The sequence below is a fragment of the Euprymna scolopes genome, chromosome 13 (genome assembly GCF_053919585.1).
Source record: "Euprymna scolopes isolate OS-2025 chromosome 13, ASM5391958v1, whole genome shotgun sequence".
NCBI classification, from domain to species: Eukaryota; Metazoa; Mollusca; class Cephalopoda; order Sepiida; family Sepiolidae; genus Euprymna; species Euprymna scolopes.
Genome location: NC_136494.1, coordinates 103,941,365 through 103,961,571, shown reverse-complemented (window position 1 = coordinate 103,961,571; position 20,207 = coordinate 103,941,365). Strand labels below are relative to the sequence as shown.

Sequence of the window (20,207 nt, the reverse complement as noted above, 5' to 3'; positions counted from 1 at the left end):
ACAATAAATTATACAGAAAACTGTCTACAATAACTACATGTATACATGTGGAAACAATAAATTATACAAAAACTCTACAATAACTACATGTATACATGTTGCAACAATACCGACATGTATACATGTGGCAACAATAAATTATACAGAAAACTGTCTACAATAACTACATGTATACATGTGGTAACAATAAATTATACAGAAAACGGTCTACAGTAATTACATGGTACATGTGGCAACAATAAATTATACAGAAAACTGTCTATAATAACTACATGTCTACATGTGGCCACAATAAATTATACAGAAAACTGTCTATAATAACTACATGTATACATGTGGCGACAATAAATTATACAGAAAACTGTCTACAATAACTACATGTATACATGTGGCAACAATAAATTATACAGAAAACTCTACAATAACTACATGTATACATGTGGCAACAATAACTACATGTATACATGTTGCAACAATAAATTATACAGAAAACTGTCTACAATAACTACATGTTACATGTGGCAACAATAAATTATACAGAAAACTCTACAATAACTACATGTATACATGTTGCAACAATACCTACATGTATACATGTTGCAACAATAAATTATACAGAAAACTGTCTACAATAACTACATGTATACATGTGGCAAAAATAAATTATACAGAAAACCGTCTACAATAACTACATGTATACATGTGGCAACAACAAATTATACAGAAAACTGTCTATAATAACTACATGTTACATGTGGCCACAATAAATTATACAGAAAACGGTCTACAATAACTACATGTATATATGTGGCAACAATAAATTGAACAGAAAACGGTCTACAATAACTACATGTATACACGTGGCAACAATAAATTATACAAAAAACTGTCTACAATAACTACATGTATACATGTGGCAACAATAAATTATACAGAAACTCAGTAAAAATCAACATTGCTCTCAAGCATATATGAAGGTCATATTTTATAAGGATTATTGTCACAGAAAGGTTATCTGTATACGTGATTACAAGACATACAATCGGAATGTCACATATACCTATTATTATTATTATTATTATTATTATTATTATTATTATTATTATTATTATTATTATTATTATTCAAGAAATATGATTCTGTAACTTTACCCACAGGAGTCACACTGTGTGTACAGTCTACGTCGTAACAAGAACATTTTTTCTGGATATTTTCCCGATTAAGATGTGTTCGCGCCCCTTCTCTCTGACTTCTCGTCGTTTGTTACGTGCTCTCGAACGTCATTCATATCTCTAACGTGATCGCCGGTCTGTTCACACGCTCTTTTTATAGTCTTTTTTTCTTCGCACACGGATCGGAATTTACATATTTCAACAATTAAATGACCTTGTTAGTTATTTTGTTGCTCTCTTATTGCATTGATGAACTACATCATCATCATCATCATCATCATCATCATCATCATCATCATCATCATCATCATCATCATCTCCTCCTCCTCCTCCTCCTCCTCCTCCTCCTCCTCCATTCATCTCCTCCTTATCCATCTCCATCCATCTCCTCCTCCTCCATCTCCATCCATCTGCTCCTCCTCCATCCATCTCCTCCTCGTAAGAATCCAAAGATTCTATTGTTGGCATAGGTTTAGTCAGAATTGATTCTAGAAAGTCATCGAGGATTACGGCAGGAAGGAGACCACGAGAAGGTTGCCAACATTATAAGTGAAAGTGATTTTTGCGGAATAAACTGGATTCATACTTGTGATATCCAGGTCATCAGTTCGTGTGGTTAACCACTTGACCGCTGTCACTTCCCATTATAACAGTAAATTGAAGTTGGTCACTGAAATAGTTATTCGATAATAAACCGATTCTTTTGAAACACTGTTTGCCGTAATAGTTCTGCTTAGAACTGTGGCGGATATGATGATCTCAAATCCAGATTGAGCTACGGAAGTGGCCCTGACGAGCCATATTTTCGCTATAAAAAGGTTCTGTTTTTGCTTGGTGCGTTGTTCGAAAATTAAACAAATGTGAAAATCATTCAGTTATTAGTGAGGATCGAACTGACACCCCATGAGAAACGAAATGACTGTACTGTAATAAGCAAATTACGTGATTAAAAAGGAAGCAAACTACTTCTGCTTTCATTGGTTAAACACAATGAATTGACACTATTTAATTTTTTAAATCTGCTGGCTTAGGGAAGTGAGAAATAGACAGTTGTTGGATTTTTATTGGATGATGTTATTTTATCAAAAATAAATTATATGTTGGGACCATGCGCCAGTAAGTAGCAATGAAGTTAACCAGTATGGATTTTGGCGAGGATCACAGTAGTACGTGACATGCTTATCTGGTGGCAAACGGGAATATACCAGCTACAAGTAGCGTAATTAAGGTAGAGGTAAAAAATTACCCCCCAGACAAACGCGCTAGAAATGCAGGTTTCAAAGGATATGACGATAGAAAGGACGTCGCGTGTTCAAGGGGAGAATGGAGAGTTCTGGTCAGTCTCTTGTTGGGAACAATATAGACGAAAATGCGTTTGTCAATGTAGTCTCAGTCTAGCAACATTAGAAACTATTCTAAAGTGGTTTATGGCAGTCCTGAAGGCGGCTTTAGTTTCAGTACATCTATTACGCTGGAAGCAATCGAAATAGTGATTTCTGTGCACAATGGAAGTAGCACATTCTTGAGAGAGCCATAGCTGATTGTTAGGTTTCTGCCGGAACTTTTGGAGGGTATGAAGCGGTCTATACCTACAATTAACCATTCTATCATTGTTTCGTTTACTTTCAGCACCCTTATTAGTGACATGGTTACAAGGATAGAAAATTTCCGACATCTCATGCGACTGCTCCCGCAAAAATTCTGCCGACCTAGAATACAGCTCTTTTTTTCTCCCTTTGTCAAAAAAAAAAAAAAAAATTACTTGTTTTAAACTAGGATTGAGAGATAAATTAAGAGGAGCGAGTTACGATCTTCAAAATTTGTTTTACCTTATTACATTATTGTTTGTCTTTATTGACGGTCATAAGACTTAGAACTTAATCATCACCAGGGGACAAAACTCAGCCCCTAACAGATGAATGGTCCGTGGAGTAATCCTACAACCTTATTATCTAATCAAGGGTATTTATATATCCCAAACTGCCAAAAAGATCTTCGTATTTCGAGCGATCAAAAGTAAAAATACAAACATACGAACATTGAGAAACAAAGAATTATTTCAAGTTATAAAATTTGTCTGACTATAATAACTCTGCAACAAGTATATAGAAACACGCAATCAATGCAAATGTTTGCAATCCACGTTCATTATTTATGTGAATACGTTTTCTGCTATTCGTAGCATTTGGAAAGAAGTGTGAATAATTAAGCTTTTTTTTATATAACAAGTATTTGAAATTTATTCATAAAATGTAGTAGGGATGTAAATACAATAATAGATATGAATAAAAAAGTATCCGGCGAACATAGACTCCATTTAAAATTTTGAAAGAATTATCAGATAAAATAGAATACATAATAGATGAAAACGACTGAAATTATTTTTATATTTAAAAACAAAAATAAAATATTTCACTAGCAGGCAATTATTTCGATTTGTCAGATGCAATGCTATTTAGTTAAGTCTAATTGAAGAATCCGACTGACTTAATTATATATATACATGTATATATATTATTTTTTAAAAACAGTAATCTACGGACACGCGTGTTTCGGAGCCCTACTCCTCTTCAGCGTAGCGTGACTGTTATAAGGATTCGAACCCCGGACCTTGTGCATTTCAGTCCAGCGCCAGCGCCCATTAGGCTATGATGCCATAGACAATTCACTGCTTAGTTTTTATCGTTTGTCTGTTTATGTAGTTTTGTTGTTGATTTTTTAAACGATATTAAGGTTAACGTCTCCGCCTCGGAGATCCGGTGTTTTTCTTAGAAAGTTGCCCATTTTTTTATTTGGACGTATTATTTATTTATTTATTATTTTTTAAAAACAGTAATCTAGGGACACGCGTGTTTCGGAGCTCTACCTTTCTTCAGTGTAGCTTGACTGTTGTTCGGATTCGAATCCCGGAGTTATGTATTTCAGTCCAGCGTCCTAACCCATTACACTATGATACCATAGACAATTTATACAATTTTTCGCTTACTTTGCAAATAAAAGGCGAATCCTCGTCTTTAACCAAATAACCTGTGTAAACAGATAAACGGTAAAAACTAAGCAGTAAATTTTCTATGGCATCATAGCGTAATGCATTAGGGCGCTGAACTTAAATACATAAGATCCGGGGTTCGAATCCTAACAACAGTCAAGCTACGCTGTAGAGGAGTAGGGCCCCGAAACACCCGTGTGCGTAAATTACTGTTTTTAAAACGTAATAAACAAATAAATAAAAAATACGTCCAAATAAAAAATGGGCGACTTTCTAAGAAAACCATCGGATCTCCGGAGATGTTAACCTTAATATCATTTAAAAAATCAACACAAAACTATATATATATATATATATATATATATATATATATATATATATATATATATATATATATATATATATATATATATATATATATATATATAATGTGTGTTAGTATACATGTTACAATAACAGAAGCCTGTTCTTGTAAGTGAGTAAATATGAAATAGGATAGTCAAGGATTCGAACTTGCGAAGCTAGATTTGAAATTGAGAATTCCAATCATAAGTTAAAATAAATACAGAATGTTATTGAAAATAAGGAATGTGGAATCGCAATTGTTTAGTTCACACAAAATAGTTAGATATCTGTTTATTGGAAAAGGAATGTAATGATGAAATTTGTTCTGCTATAAAAATGAAAATTAAAATAGGGAATTTAATCGTCAATTGAAATTGTAAACATATTTTGTAAAGAGGTTACTCGAAAAATAGGCTACTGAACTCGTTGGGTCATGTCAGTGTGGCATGTTTTGGCAACGTGACGCATGTCAGGCAACGTGCTCAATGAACACATGTTTAATCATGCGATGACGTGACGAGTTCTCAATATAGGTAGAGTTTTAGATGCAGTCGGAGTAAAGAGTGAAGAGCCGAGAAGAGCCGAGAGAGAGAGAGAGAGAGAGAGAGAGAGAGAGAGAGAGAGAGAGAGAGAGAGAGACAGCTGCTGACACAACCTTGGAAGCGAAGGTTAGAGAAGAAAAGCCATGTAAAGAAACTTTGAATTCCTCGAGCGAAATCAAGACCGGTCATGAAATAAAGGACGTCAACATGTGTTTTTGTATCTGCGTCGTTGTGTTGTTATTCAACAGAAAAGGTATTGACAATTTATGTTATAAGAACCTTGATAAAATCATCATCTAAAAAATATGTGTTAGAAAGTATATGTGTCAAAGTATAAATGTTATAGAAACACTCCCGTTCACAGAACTGTCAAAAGTATAAATGCCAAACTCTCGGTCTATCAAGATATTCATAAATCTCCTCTCATTGAATTGGTTCTCTTGTAGTAACATGTACACTGTCTATTATATATATACAGAGCTGTGTCTCTCTCTTTATATATACCTGTTTATGTCGCCAATATGCTATCTCTTACAAACATGAACATCCTAAGACAATATGAACACTCACAATGAATATATATATAACATCTCACAAAACTTACAACATGATCACACAACATGAACCTCTAAGACACTACTAAGACGGACATAACAACAACAACAAGTATAATATATAAGTCGTCATCTAAATAAGAACAACGAGGCATATACGCATATTTGGTACTTCAAAAATACCACCCACAACGTAACATATAGCTTTTTCTTCTCCCTTTTTCAGAAACATCACTCATTGTAAACAAGGATTGATGGACGAAATAGGAAAAGAGAGAGAGTCACAAGGCTGTCGAGAACGCATCCACACTGCGTTTTCTAATCTTCATTAAAAAAGTATTGTACTTAATAAGTCCAGTTGACTTTGGAATGGAGAAGAAATGGCGATAGATTCTCCTCTCATTAAATGAAAATAAAGGGCTTTTTATTTATTTATTTATTTATTTTTGCTTACAAGAATTCGTTGGTAAAATTTGCGTTTATGTGCTTGAGGCTTCTCGCCGTTTCTCCTACGCGTCATTCTCTACTTGACTTGAATGGAATTGTCTACTTTTTTTCCTAACAATGACGCCAAACAGTGCCCCTTTTTTTAAAGGTCTTTTTGGTGCTCATTCAGATCGACACTTCTGGCAGCAATTAAAAGTAAAGAAAATACAGAAAAGTCTGTATGATGTATGTATCAGTCTCGGAACGAATATGAAATATTCCAAAAATCACGTAATTTGATTACGTAGTTTTTTTTTTTATTATTCAAGAAAATCAAATTTCACTCCGTGTCTATAAGGAGGAAAAAAGTAGCGGTGATGGTAAAATCAAGGGTAGACAACAGAGTTCCATTTCATTTTTTTTAATAATGTCGGACAGACAAGACAAATACAAGATTTAAAATCAAACAATAATTTATTATCATAAGATGTATTCTCAAATTATGAAAACATTTTTTAGAAAGGTCATTTTATATAAGTTGAAAACAAAATCTGAAGAATATTAAAAAATGGTTTCAGCCTTCACTGATGGGTAAAACACAACAAATTTGTTTATCGAAAATAAAAACAACAACAACAAACTATTTGATCGATTTTTTGTGATTTTTGGAATACACCATCTTCATTCTGTGACAAGTAGGTACATGCTAAAAGTATTTATTTTTTTTTGTTGTTTATAGCCATAAGTGTCAATTTGAATAAGAACCCGCTTTTCGATTAGTCATACTAAAAAGAAAAATACCGCCCGTTTTTGCAAAAACAAAAAACAAAAACAAAAACAAAAAAAAAAAACGCGCGGATAAATCATCCATTTATTGTAGAATGCATTTATTTTGAGGAAAATAGCAAAAGAATACAAATCATATTCTGACAACAAATGTAATAATGTAATATATCTATAAAGTTGAGAATGCATTTATTTTGAGGAAAATAGCAAGAGAATACAAATCATATTCTGACAACAAATGTAATAATGTAATATATCTATAAAGTTGAGAATGCAGGACACGTATCAATCTTATACTCAACAAATTTTTGATCTACACTTGAAATTTGGTATATAAGGTACTCAAACATGTAGAAATTATTTTAATCTATTTTCACCCGGAAAAAGCTGTTAAGGAGTCGAAATTGAAAAATTGGTACGTGGGGGGGGGCATAGGATTTTTATTTGTTTGTCAACTGTTTCACGAATGCGCATGCGTGAATTGTTCACACGACACTTATGTTCAGAATAAGTCAGTTTGAAAACACTTTTTAAAGATTGTGTCAAGCTGGCCTAACAGTTACCGTACTTAACTCATTGTCTTTGGGTTTTGGCTTCGATCTCAGTATTTTTTTTTACTTACAAGCAGTTAACTGTGTAGAAAAAAACATACACTCGAATGCACGTATTTCATTTTCTTTTCGTTTTTTGCATAATTTAAAAAAATAAAAGGAATTTTACGCTACGTTTAATACCTACGGTATTTCTGTTTATAATAAATAAAAACTCTGAAGTAATTAAAATATAATATTTATGCGTATTTTACGATCAGGGAACGCCGGGCAGTCTGATAGTAACAATAATTCTAAGAATGGCAACAGTAACAAATACGGTTAACTTTTGAAAATCATTTTGGGACATGCGTTTAAGAAAAACGATGTAAACTGTCAGCTCGCACATCTTCCCTAAACGCGGTCACAATAGTAGCCATATGGCAGGTCTGGGGTTAATATGACAAAAAAAAAAAAAAAAAAAAGAAAGAAAGAAAAAAAAAGCCAGATTTTATTTCAAGAGTGCTCAATAACACCAAGACTTTATAATTATCAACATACATTTTTTTCGTGACTATATAAATGCACGCATATTTCAAACCTTACATCTCTTTGGTCCATTTACAGAAAACACTCTTTTTCTCTATTCACTTCCCCTTTCCGGCCTCGTCTCCCAGTCAACGCCCAAATTTATTACTTTATTTGAATTCACATTCACTAACAATTAGACAGTTTCTATACTAATTCAAAATAAAAGTAAATGTTGCAACGTTCGTCGATATCTTTTACCGCTACCCCCATTTCCTCCTCCTCCCCATTTCCTTTTAAATTAAAACTCGATGCTTGAATAATTATCTTTGATGATTATTATCCTTTTGACGTAATTTATTTAAAGTTTTTCAGGATTATTCTGTCGACGATTTATGAGACATGCTTCGAACATAAAAAAACTATGTGCTAAACTTTAAACATTAATACATTAACTATTTCCTGTATCCATTAAATGTATACAGATACATCGCTTATATTTCCTTATCTAACACACACACACACACACACACACACACACACACACACACACACACACACACACACACACACACACACACACACACAGGGGTTGGACAAAATAATGGAAACACCTTGTGAATTTCGCATCAATTAATAGGTGTTTTAAGCATATAAAACTAGAAAAATTACCAAAACGTTGATTTTATGTTTTCAGCAAAATACGAGTCTTTCTGTCGTGGTACCAGGAATGTCTACAGGGCCACCGATAGGAAAAATTTGCTGGTATAAGACCTTTTCCTGCTCTCCTATCCAGCACTGGTCATATCTAGATAATCCAGTTGCATTATATTATATGTTCTGAGTAATAAAGAATATGGTGATTATTTATAATTATACTTGATTAAAAAATACAGGAAAATCTTATGATGTAGTGCTCGTTACGGAACGAAGATGTCATAATCCAAAAACTACGTAAATGTATCAAGTAATGTTTTATTAAATTAAGTAACTCAAATTATATTAAGAAGCTATGAGGAGGCCAGTATCAGCCATATTGTTTTTAATTTTGCCGAAATTCAAACGAGAAAATTCAATTCTGGAAAACAATAACCTCGTCGTGTTTTAAAAATAAATTTAGTCTTTATATTTGATACATGTGTGTGTGTGTGTGTGTGTGTGTGTGTGTGTGTGTGCGTGTGTGTGTGTGCGCGCGCACGCGCGTGTGTGGGTAAAATATAAAGACTAAATTTATTTTTAAACACGATGAAATTAAAACAATAAAAAAAAAAATGAAAGGGCTAACTAACCGGTTTCGCACCTCGCCCAACAGAGCTAAATCGAAGCTGGGAATTACGATTATAAATATGAAATATGAAGGATATAGCGAGGGAAACAAAAAGAGAGGAAAATAAAATATAAACTACATTAAATCCTAAGATTTTTGTACCTTTTCTCCACGTTAAAAAACGACCCTGGTGTCTAACTCTGTCCCGTGGGGAGGCATAGTAAATAGGTACATTAAATCCTAAGAAAATTCTTTTTGTTTACAAACACAAGGTCTTAAAGAATTAATCTTAAGTGAAAAGTGAGTGTGACTTGCTCGAAATGGAGAATAATCGACACTGAATTTAGACGCACTCGAAGGGTTATTTATAATATGCTCACCAATGGACGAACCATATTTATTATTCAGAGCATCTAAGATGGTAAATAATTTACATGTCGAGTTTTTGTTGAAATGTGTTGTTTGATCCGGATGTTCAATCTTTGCGACGTCTTACCGATGTAGTGCGAACAGCCACTATATTTGAATAAATAATGAATACAATTATTATAATGATGAGGAAGAGCATCTTTTCGAATTTAAGACAATATGGATATAGGGGAAATGTCAACTCATATATCCCATGCAAAATAACGTTGCATTGCTTGGAAAATCTTTCCCTTATGTTATCTAGCCAATGTACCGAAAGTAAATAGGATATCTGTCAACATATGCCGTTTTATTTATAAAAATTAGAAACTTTATTATTTTTTTTATTGTAGATGTAACAATGTCTGAAGAATAAACATTGTTTCAAAGAGTTTTAGTAATAAATTCAATTTCATCATCCAGTCTGGTCTTTTAACATAAAATACAAAATAAATATATACATAAATAAATAAATAAAAAAGCAGCATACATTCCATTTTATAAACACATCACATTTCTTGATTTCTAATGGCTATAGTTCGTTCGTAAAAAGAGGAAAAGTACACAAGAAATCAATCAAAATCAATCGCAACAAGTCAATCAAGCTGCGGTTGGGTACCTGAAGCGGTGTCAGCATTCTTTCGGCGCTTTTCTGTTGGACAAATGGCCCGATTCAAATCATTGGAGTATTGTCGAACAGAGTCTCCAGCTTAAGAGGAATTGGTCGGAGGTAGTCAACAGTCAAAGCGTCGATTAACTCTTAGCTTCGAAGGAAACTTCCCTTAAAAGGTTAGAGCGAAGGCGTGCACCATTTACGTCTTTCCTCTCATCTACAACCAATTGATTGTACTTTTCCTGCATGAGACAAACCTCAAGGCCCTCCAGAGCCTCTTGTTCTCGCTTCTCTGTGAAAGGAAGTGGCTTTGGATTCGCAGATAGGTCCGATTTGGCGTGCCACTGAAACACCGACAGACTGGCCTTCTTGAGTCGAAACTTGACAGAAGAATCTGCGTGGAACCCCCCGATCGATAGTGTTTTTTCCGACCTCATCCTCGACCACTTAGCTAAAGGGCGACACGCAGTTCTTCAGAGAGTGTTGAGATGCACTGAAGAAACTTCTTTGGTCCAGTGACCTTCTACGGCTTTCCAAAAAGTAACTTTACAGGGAACTAGTCAGGGGACTACTGATGATTCGCTGTGGGCATCTGGAATGGCCGAAGAATATCTTATTCGAATGGAATTGGGCGCAAGATTTAAGTAATCTCAACAGTTCTCGCTCATCTAGCGACTAGCCCGGAACTCATTGCCTCCTGGTGCCATGCAACACAGTGACGGAATAGTAGAGATATTCGATTGTCCCCACTATGGTTCGTTCGAAGACGAAACGACCGAGCACACTTTCTTTGAATGCCCCGAACTCCGACGGCACTGGGATACGTCAATGAGATGATGGTTTTGTATCGATTCCGAGTATCCCTGCCTGCTAAATGTTATCAACAACGTCGATCCGCCGTGGGACAGAAGAGATGAATGGTGTTTCTCGCAATCTTTGCCGTAGCGCGGATGGCGATGTGGCTGTCGCGCCTGAGAGTAGAGCAAGAGATTGAATCTTTTGCTGATCAGGATCTGATAGCGTTTCGCAAACATTAGCCGAAGGTCAATATCAGATGTGATAGAAAAATATTACATTTGGAGTTTGAAAGTCGGTGGATAAGAGTAGCAAGCTTGTTCCTTGTCTGAGCATGGCGCACGGGGTTTCCGGTCCTGTCGGACCCCAGCCATTTAGGTAAGTGTTTTAAGTTTTTCTCTTATCTAGCAGAATGAATGAGTTTTCCTCCTCTCTGGTAACCTCCAAGATTTCCATTCCCCATTTTTATTTCTTTTCGTCTCTGATTTTATCCTCAATTCGCACTTATTTTGGGAGGACTCCATCCATTCTCTAACTTAAACCATTTTTTCTTTTCTCCCACGCTTAGATCTCACTCCTACTTAGAGATTGAACTGCTTGTTTTCGGAAAAAAAAGAGTGGACAGTCTATTATGTAGAAAGGGTTAGAACGGTTCTACTAACCAGTTTTTGTTGCTTTTTGTTAATTCCCCACTCCCTCACCAATGAAAGCTGTAAATATTTCAATAACACTTAAAAAAAATTTTTTTTTTGGTTTATCTTAAGTAGGACAGCATCTAGAGTGAATGTGGTATTGTAATGACTGAGAAATCAATCGAGATTTATAAACCATTATACATCATTTTTATCGATTTTATAAAAGCTTTCGATAGTATCAAATTAGACAAACTTTAGGCAATTTTAGACAAAATCCATCTCAACAAAAACTACATCAATCTGCTTAAATCACTTTACGACAGATCGCAGGCTTTTATAAAAACTGTTGTGTCTGCACAAATAATTAACAAGAACACGAAAGTAAAGGTATACAATAATATATTAGGAAAAAAAGAATTAGCAGTAACCAAAATGAGAAATAGAGAGCTTACCTCGGATACGTCTGTTTTGGGCTGAGCAAAAGAGAGAGTTCCAAGATGGGGTCCATGGGCTTTTATTAGCGTTTACCCAATGTAATTATCGTTGAATCACGTCTGCTCTCGCGCGATTATGCAAATATGTCGTTCCCGGCCGCTATAAAGGCAGGACACTGGAAAGGAGAGAGAGAGAGAGAGAGAGAGAGAGAGAGAGAGAGAGAGAGAGAGAGAGAGAGAGAGAGAGAGAGAGAGAGAGCGTTCTGCAGATTGTGTGTAGGTGATTCTGGCGAGTAGATTGTGCTTGTTACGACCCACGTGTCTGCGAGGAGCGAGTTTTTGTTCCGTCTGTTTTTAGTTGTATTTTTTTTGTTTGTTTGTTTTGCCTACTACATTTTTGTTTCACATATTTACATGTCTTCAGATATACTTCAGTTGGAGATATTCCGGCAGGTGGCGTGTTGCATGTCTTACTGGAGGCAGCATAAGCGTCTTGCCTATTTGACGGTCGTTGCCGGACTCCCCCGGTATTGGTGATTGGTACCTTTATATATCTCACTCACCCGCCTATGTTAATTAGTAAGCGTCTCCACAACAAAAACTAACTTTGGGTTTAGCCGCTCCGTAAAGATAAAAAAAGGGCGTCAAGCAAGGAGATATGCTTTCATTAATGTTGTTCTGTGTTCACTAGCTGCTGTTATGCTTCAGACAGAAGAGACTTGTCAAAGCGGTTTTTCTATAGGTGGACAAATCTTTTCCAGCCTCTCATACGCTGATGACATAGCTCACAAGTTTTTGTTAATGTATTAGCAAGAAATGCAAATGTAGAGTTGAATATAATAATCAAAGAAGAAAGCGCTCGCGCGTGTGTGTATTGTGCGGTTATACAACTTACCTTCAGATGGGATCTGAGAGAGAGAGAGAGAGAGAGAGAGAGAGAGAGAGAGAGAGAGAGAGAGAGAGAGAGAGATGGCAGCCATGGATTTATTAGGTGTAGTCTCGAGGAATCTCACAAGATCTCATCTTCCACTGCACACGTATGCAAATGGAATGCGGTCAGTTTTCTAATAAAATGCCTGTTGTCAGAGATGATTGGGAGAACACGTGCTGGAAGTTGAGAAAGAAAGTTGACAGTGACGAATTCTAGCTTATTGTATTTATTTTATTTTGTTTTGCTGTTTACCAGCCCATTTAACTGCAGTGAAGAAGATGGGGTAGAAATAAACCTAGACAAAATACAAACAAACAAACAGAATGTATGCTCACAGCTAAATCACAGTTTAAACTAAACATAATTATTTACAGTAAACTTATCAAGCAGGTCACCCAATTCATTTATATAGGGCACAAACTGACTTTCTGCAGTGATCAAGAGACGACATTGAAACACAGAATCGAGTTGGGTTAGGTGGCTTTCCAGAAAAAAAAGACAGCACAATTCTAAAATAAAAAAAGGTGCCGATAACTGTTAAAGTAGTTTTATATAGCCTTGATTTTATCACATGGACTAAACAACAAGTCAATCGCATTAAGGTGTTTCAAAATCACGTAATCATTTCATTACGGGACGTTGCGTGAATCGAAAAAACAAAATATCCACCCTCCGTCAAACTATTTCCATAACCCCTCTATTTGATATAATCAAAAGTAAAACTCTTAAACTTTTTGGACATGTCAAACGATCAACCACTGTCCTGTTAAAGTTATGATTTGAGGATATGTTAGAAGGCAAAAGAGGCAGACAAAAGCCAAGGAGAAAGTAGAGAGAAAATGTTTTTGATTGGGCATCTCTCAACAGTTGGACGTCCATCAACCAACTTGTCCTGGATCGGAAAGAATAGCGAAAAATAAGTCACGTGTGTTCACAATCCGCACCAAACGTAAATGCGACTCATGAATGAATAGTTATAGAGATGGCACGAGTAAATAAGGATGTAAATATATAAAAATAATACTAATAACAAAGAAAGGGGGTGATAAGTAGTAGACTGGATTCAACCAAACAATATGTAAAAACAGTAGTTTGTAAATAACAGGCACATAAATTTTGGGGTACAGGGACGGATGACACAGGTAAAGAATAGTTTTTAAATAACATGAATTGGTTAGCTTAATTAATCCGGAGGAAAAAAATAGATCCAGTATCCAAAATATTTTTGCTTATGTGTTTTAAGGGATATGGTGTTTGATAAACATTGCTGGGGAGCTGTGATTTAATATATTGTTTTGTTTTCAAATCCCCGAAACAGTGTTTCATGGTGAACAACTAATGATCCTTTTAAGTACATTGATAATATTGTTAGTTTATGTAAGTAAAACGATTCCGCGATGCGGGAAACTAATCGACTTCCTAACAAAATAATTTTCCTACAAAGGATTTTTTTTTTTATTTAAATGTTTCAAAGAAACTTTCCAAGAGTGTAGCCAGCAAAAATTGTATTTATTTTTGAAAACTTTTATCCTTTTTTTAATATTTTTAAATATTTTCATAACGCGTTTCGAGCCTTGTTTAGCTCTTCTCAGATATTTTTTAGGAAATAGTTTTTAAGTAAAAACTTTATTCCCTTCTGGAAAACAGTTTAGTTCTGTTAGTACAACTGTGCTTTGGAAAGAAATGCGAATATGAGACTTGATGGGCCAGGTTAAGAATTCAATCGGTCAGTGTTAAGTCCATTTAGTGGGTGGGGGGTGTTAAGTCTATTTAGTGAATATTTTTTATAAGTTTTTTCTTTTTGATATGTGCGCGCGCGCGTGTGTGTAAGGGTGAATGTGTGTGTTGCGTGTGTGTATGCGCGTGCATGGGTTAAAATTTGTGATTTCTTCTTTTTACACGTGTGCGTGCCCGTGCGCGCGCGTGCATGTAAAAGGAAGAGAGAGATAGAAGGCCTAGTTAGGTACATAGTTAGTCCCAAATACAAACATACATACACAGATACATACACACATATACATATGTATGTATATATATATAAAATATATTTTAGTCATCGACATACAGATCTGTTTCGTTGTTTCACAACTCATCAGTGCCGCAAGACTAACACCTATCCCAAGCCGAGGATCGAACCTAGAACCGTCGTGATGACAGTCGGCAGTTCTACCCCCTGACTACGGAAGCGGTGGCCGCAAATTAATCTGTCCGAATGTCTATTTAAATAAACACCCGTCCGCCGCTCGTAGAGGGCTCAAACGTTTGTTTGTAAACAAACCGCGAGCTTCGCATTTTTTTCAGCTAAATTAAGTGGCGAGTGAGATTATTTACGATAGTGCTCAACTCAAGAGGGGAGATTTATAAAATATATTTTAGTCATCGACATACAGATCTGTTTCGTTGTTTCACAACTCATCAGTGCCGCTAGACTAACACCTATCCCAAGCCGAGGATCGAACCTAGAGCCGTCGTGATGACAGTCGGCAGTTCTACCCCCTGACTACGGAAGCGGTGGCCGCAAATTAATCTGTCCGAATGTCTATTTAAATAAACACCCGTCCGCCGCTCGTAGAGGGCTCAAACGTTTGTTTGTAAACAAATCGCGAGCTTCGCATTTTTTTCAGCTAAATTAAGTGGCGAGTGAGATTATTTACGATAGTGCTCAACTCAAGAGGGGAGATTTATAAAATATATTTTAGTCATCGACATACAGATCTGTTTCGTTGTTTCACAACTCATCAGTGCCGCTAGACTAACACCTATCCCAAGCCGAGGATCGAACCTAGAGCCGTCGTGATTACAGTCGGCAGTTCTACCCCCCGTACTACGGAAGCGGTGGCCGCAAATTAATCTGTCCGAATGTCTATTTAAATAAACACCCGTCCGCCGCTCGTAGAGGGCTCAAACGTTTGTTTGTAAACAAACCGCGAGCTTCGCATTTTTTTCAGCTAAATTAAGTGGCGAGTGAGATTATTTACGATAGTGCTCAACTCAAGAGGGGAGCTTTATAAAATATATTTTAGTCATCGACATACAGATCTGTTTCGTTGTTTCACAACTCATCAGTGCCGCTAGACTAACACCTATCCCAAGCCGAGGATATATATATATATATATATATATATATATATATATATATATATATATATATATATATATATATATATAATGGAAAATAAATTATAAATATACAAAAACTGGAGTATACATGTATGTATATATATATATATATATATATATATATATATATATATATATATATATATATATATATATATATATTGAATAAGATGATTGATACTTTATAATTAAAATTAAAAGTCGGTCTCACAAACAAAATCAATAAATTGTACGATCGTTTCGGAAACGATTTTTTTTATTGAGAAAGACAATAAGTCTTGGACAATAGTTTTATCATTTGTTTTTTTGAAGCAAAGTCTCCTCATCAGCAAAAAAATATTGGGTGTTTTTTTTTAAAGACACCAAAAATAAAACTAGCATTTTTTTAAAAGTAAGGCAGATGTATCTTTTAATGGTCCACCTTTTAAAGATCGTAAGTATCATCGTCAATGTAGTTTATGAATGCTTGAAAATGTTGATATATATATAGTCTCCTAGTAGATAGAGAGCAAGATACCAAGGGGGCGTGGACACTATTTAGTACAATTAAACATTCTGAATACGTGAATTCAAACAAAATGTCTAATAGTTTAAAAATAATAAGTTTACAGAAACATATAGACACGATCAGACAGGCGCCTCTACTATTTGTATTGATAAAGTTTACACTTATTTTCCAAATGTAAAAATAATGACTGGCATGTTATTGTCATTTACTGACATTAATTAATGTCTTACATCCGTTTTTCCTCTTTTCCCTCCTTTTTATTTCAGCAAAGCTCATATTATAAGCGATTACGATAAAGATAAACAAATTTATTTGCCCATAAATGTGATTTTCCTTTTATTACTTTGTTTTCTTGCTTGAACATTATTGACTTCAATCCAAGATGTTGCCAAAGAAAATGCTGAAAGTTACGCTGTTTCTCTGTGTTCTATTGAACATAAGCAACGCCATTTTGACTCGGAAAAGTAAGTGATGATTTTACCAATTCACAATCGATAAGTTTCTTTTTGTGATTAAGAATCTGAATATGCCTTTGTTTTATTTATATATATTAGAAACGACTTTTATTTTTACGATGCAATCTTTACAAAATTGCAAGCGATATCATTTTGACTGGTTATCCTCAGTCAAAATAAATAAATAAAAATAAAAGGAAGGAACCACAAAAAAAAACATGCAACAGAGTGGACCCTTTTATTTATTTATTTATTTGCGGATTGTAATCTTTATCTGGCCTTCTTCAGGTGATTAACCCCGATGGAATAGGAATTCTAAGTCTCTTAACTGTATCCTCAGTAAATACTGCGTTCTATAATTATTGTCTCGCCACGTTTTGGCCAACTAATTCCTTGGCCTGCTTTGTTAGGATTTAAACCACCATCTTCATAGGTACCATTTGTTTCAATTGAAATTCAATGTTTTTTCGTTTGTATAATATAGAAGCACTTGATTCCTCTTCGAAAAAAATTGTAAACCCCCATCGAACACTTCTTTGTTAAGAAAACAGTAACTTTCATAATAAATTCGAATTAAGAGTGCTATTTTATTTAATTGTAAATATTATTATCTTTACAATTATATAAATGCAACTTTGTCTGTGTGTGCGTGTGAATTCGTTTTTTACAGGCTCCGAAACAGCGGAACAGATTTTCCTTAAAATTTACAGAACTTTAGTGTATCAGTCTTTGTTAAATTTTGTTTCAGCATTTTTTTTCCTTTTTCTTTTTTTGGATGACGTGGTCTATATGTCCAAACTCCACACGTAAATTTTTTAAATTCTTTTTCATTAACTGCAAAGAATTTTGTAAGACTTGAAAATTTACGTGTTTTTTTTTTTTTTTTTTTTTTTGCATGACGTGGTCTGTAAATTCAAACCACGCACATAAATTTCTTAATGTTTTTTTTCGTTAACTGGAAAGAAGTTTATATAACATAATTTTTTATAAAAGAAAAAGAAGATTCTTTCAAGTGCAATGTAGAATAACATATTTTAGACTAAGTTACTGCAGGGAGGCATGCGAAGCTTCATCCCGGGTGATTTCACGGATTTCGATGACAATAAAAATATAGAAGTGTAAAATATTCGTTGATCATCATTCAATGCCGGGCAACGTCCGGTTTCCCAGCTAGTAATTTATATTCTTGTTTTGATTTTGCTTGGATTTTGTTAAATGTTCCATTGTTACCTTAGAAAATAAGTAACACTTTTAACAAGCAACACCTTGTCTTTTACAAGTAGAGAGTATAATAGAAAAACTATTTATAGAACCGGAAACACAGAGCGACAACATCATATAGACGCTAAGCGTTGAAATGTGCAATTGATTAGTGCCTTAAATTAAATGCAGTCATCATTTGTTCAAACAAGCAGAGGTTCTTGATGTTCAGCAAATTTGCCATGATGAACTCTTTTAATGTTAATTGTATGGGGGCCATTCCAAAAGTAATGCATCCTATTTATTCAACACTAAAAGTTGAATATCTACGAAAACGGAAGTGGTACCATTAAAACAAGCGACATTTTCTGCCCCAGAATTTATTTCTCTGTATAGTCACCACCATTCTGAATGCACTTTTGGTCGGTATTCAATGACGCATCGCTATTTCTGACGCATGTCTATGACAGGAGTTGCTTTCTTAGAGTCTCACATCGTCAGTATTTGGAAACGAGAGATGAAACTTTCAGGCCATAGGATGCATAAGTTCAGTCATAATAACAATGCAATTTGCTGTTCCTTCTCATTCATTCGTGCAGAAAAAATAGGAGGCATTACTTTTGGAACGCCTGTAGTAGGTTATCGTCACGTTCTATCCGACATCAAGATTTGGGAAAACACGACCCCCCTCCAAAAAAAACAACAACAACAACAACAACAACAACAATAACAACAGCAACAACAATAAAACAACCCCCAAAATGTGAAAACGCTTTTATTTTTTTTTTAATTTTCTGTTTTCTACTATTGAGCCACCGCTCATCAAGGCCGAAAAGTTCATGAGATTGATGTAATATTCATCTAAAAAAATGAGGAAAACTGTGGAACACAGACATTGATAATAAACTCATGTTTTTTTAAATAAGTATCTGTCAATGTTGAGCTTGAAGAAAATCTAGTTGTACTTAGCAGGGAAGCATTTTAGTCGTAACAGATCTTGCAGGTGGGAAATTACAATTTAAATTTTGAATTTTCTAAAAAGATAATACTTTTAAATTCGCAGTTTTGAAAGTGGATTTTATATCAAACTACCTGGACGCCTGGCGTTGCCTGCTTGTACAATACGCTTAAACATGATAATTTAATTTATGCAGCCTGCGTATGCATTATTATAGAATCAAACCTCAATTGAATACTATATATTACGAGGAATAATTTGCCCGGTGAACCAAAAAAAAAAAAAAAAAAAAAAAAAAAAAATATATATATATATATATATATATATATATATATATATATATATATATATAAATAAACTATAATGATAATGTTGTTCATCAAATTCCGTCTGTGTTTCTTTACAATATCACGTCAGCTGATATTAAGGCTTGAAGATTTTAAAGATAGTCTTTCTTCTCTTATAGATAACAAAGAAGAAATTTTACAGGCGAATATTTTATGCTACAGTGTAACGTAAAATATTCCCCTTTAAAATACTTTTTTTCTCTATAAGAGAAGAGATACTATATTTATGATCGGGTTTTTTCGATTTTCGATACTTATCGGATGAATTTCTGTACAAAACATATCTAAGAACACTGCCCGAAACATGAATTAGCTTTGTGTAAAATTTGCAAAAGATAGGCTCAGCCGTTTCGGAACTTATGAGGAAGGAACTCACACACACAGTGACTTTTACATAATCATAGAGATAGAGATTTAAATATTAATGATACGCATACCATTTTTGAACTGTTTGTATTTTGTAATTTCAAGGCAATTAAAACATCATTCTCACTCGTATTCTCACAGTATACTTCAGTGGAGATAACTTGAAATTTATTCAAGGGACGTAATTCGCGAATATATTGCGTAAGCAAGATCATCCAAATTTTTAAAAATATTGAACTTTTTATTTTTTTTTTTATTTTGACACTGAAATTATTTAACTAAAATTATTTGTTTCTAT

The 20,207-nt window shown here is 34.5% G+C and overlaps 1 protein-coding gene across 2 annotated transcripts in view; it reads left to right on the top strand.

The window, feature by feature from the left end:
* The first annotated feature begins 16,708 nt into the window (after positions 1-16,708).
* LOC145292130 (uncharacterized) overlaps positions 16,709-20,207 on the top strand; it is a 25,504-nt gene continuing 22,005 nt past the window's right edge. Inside the window, exon 1 of one of the 2 annotated variants that reach the window (XM_080138235.1) lies at positions 16,709-17,047. In XM_080138235.1, the coding sequence (XP_079994361.1) occupies positions 16,966-17,047 (82 nt within the window). In that variant the 5' untranslated portion in view covers positions 16,709-16,965. The remainder of the gene's footprint in view (positions 17,048-20,207) is intronic. The other variant, XM_080138236.1, reaches the window with a different exon arrangement.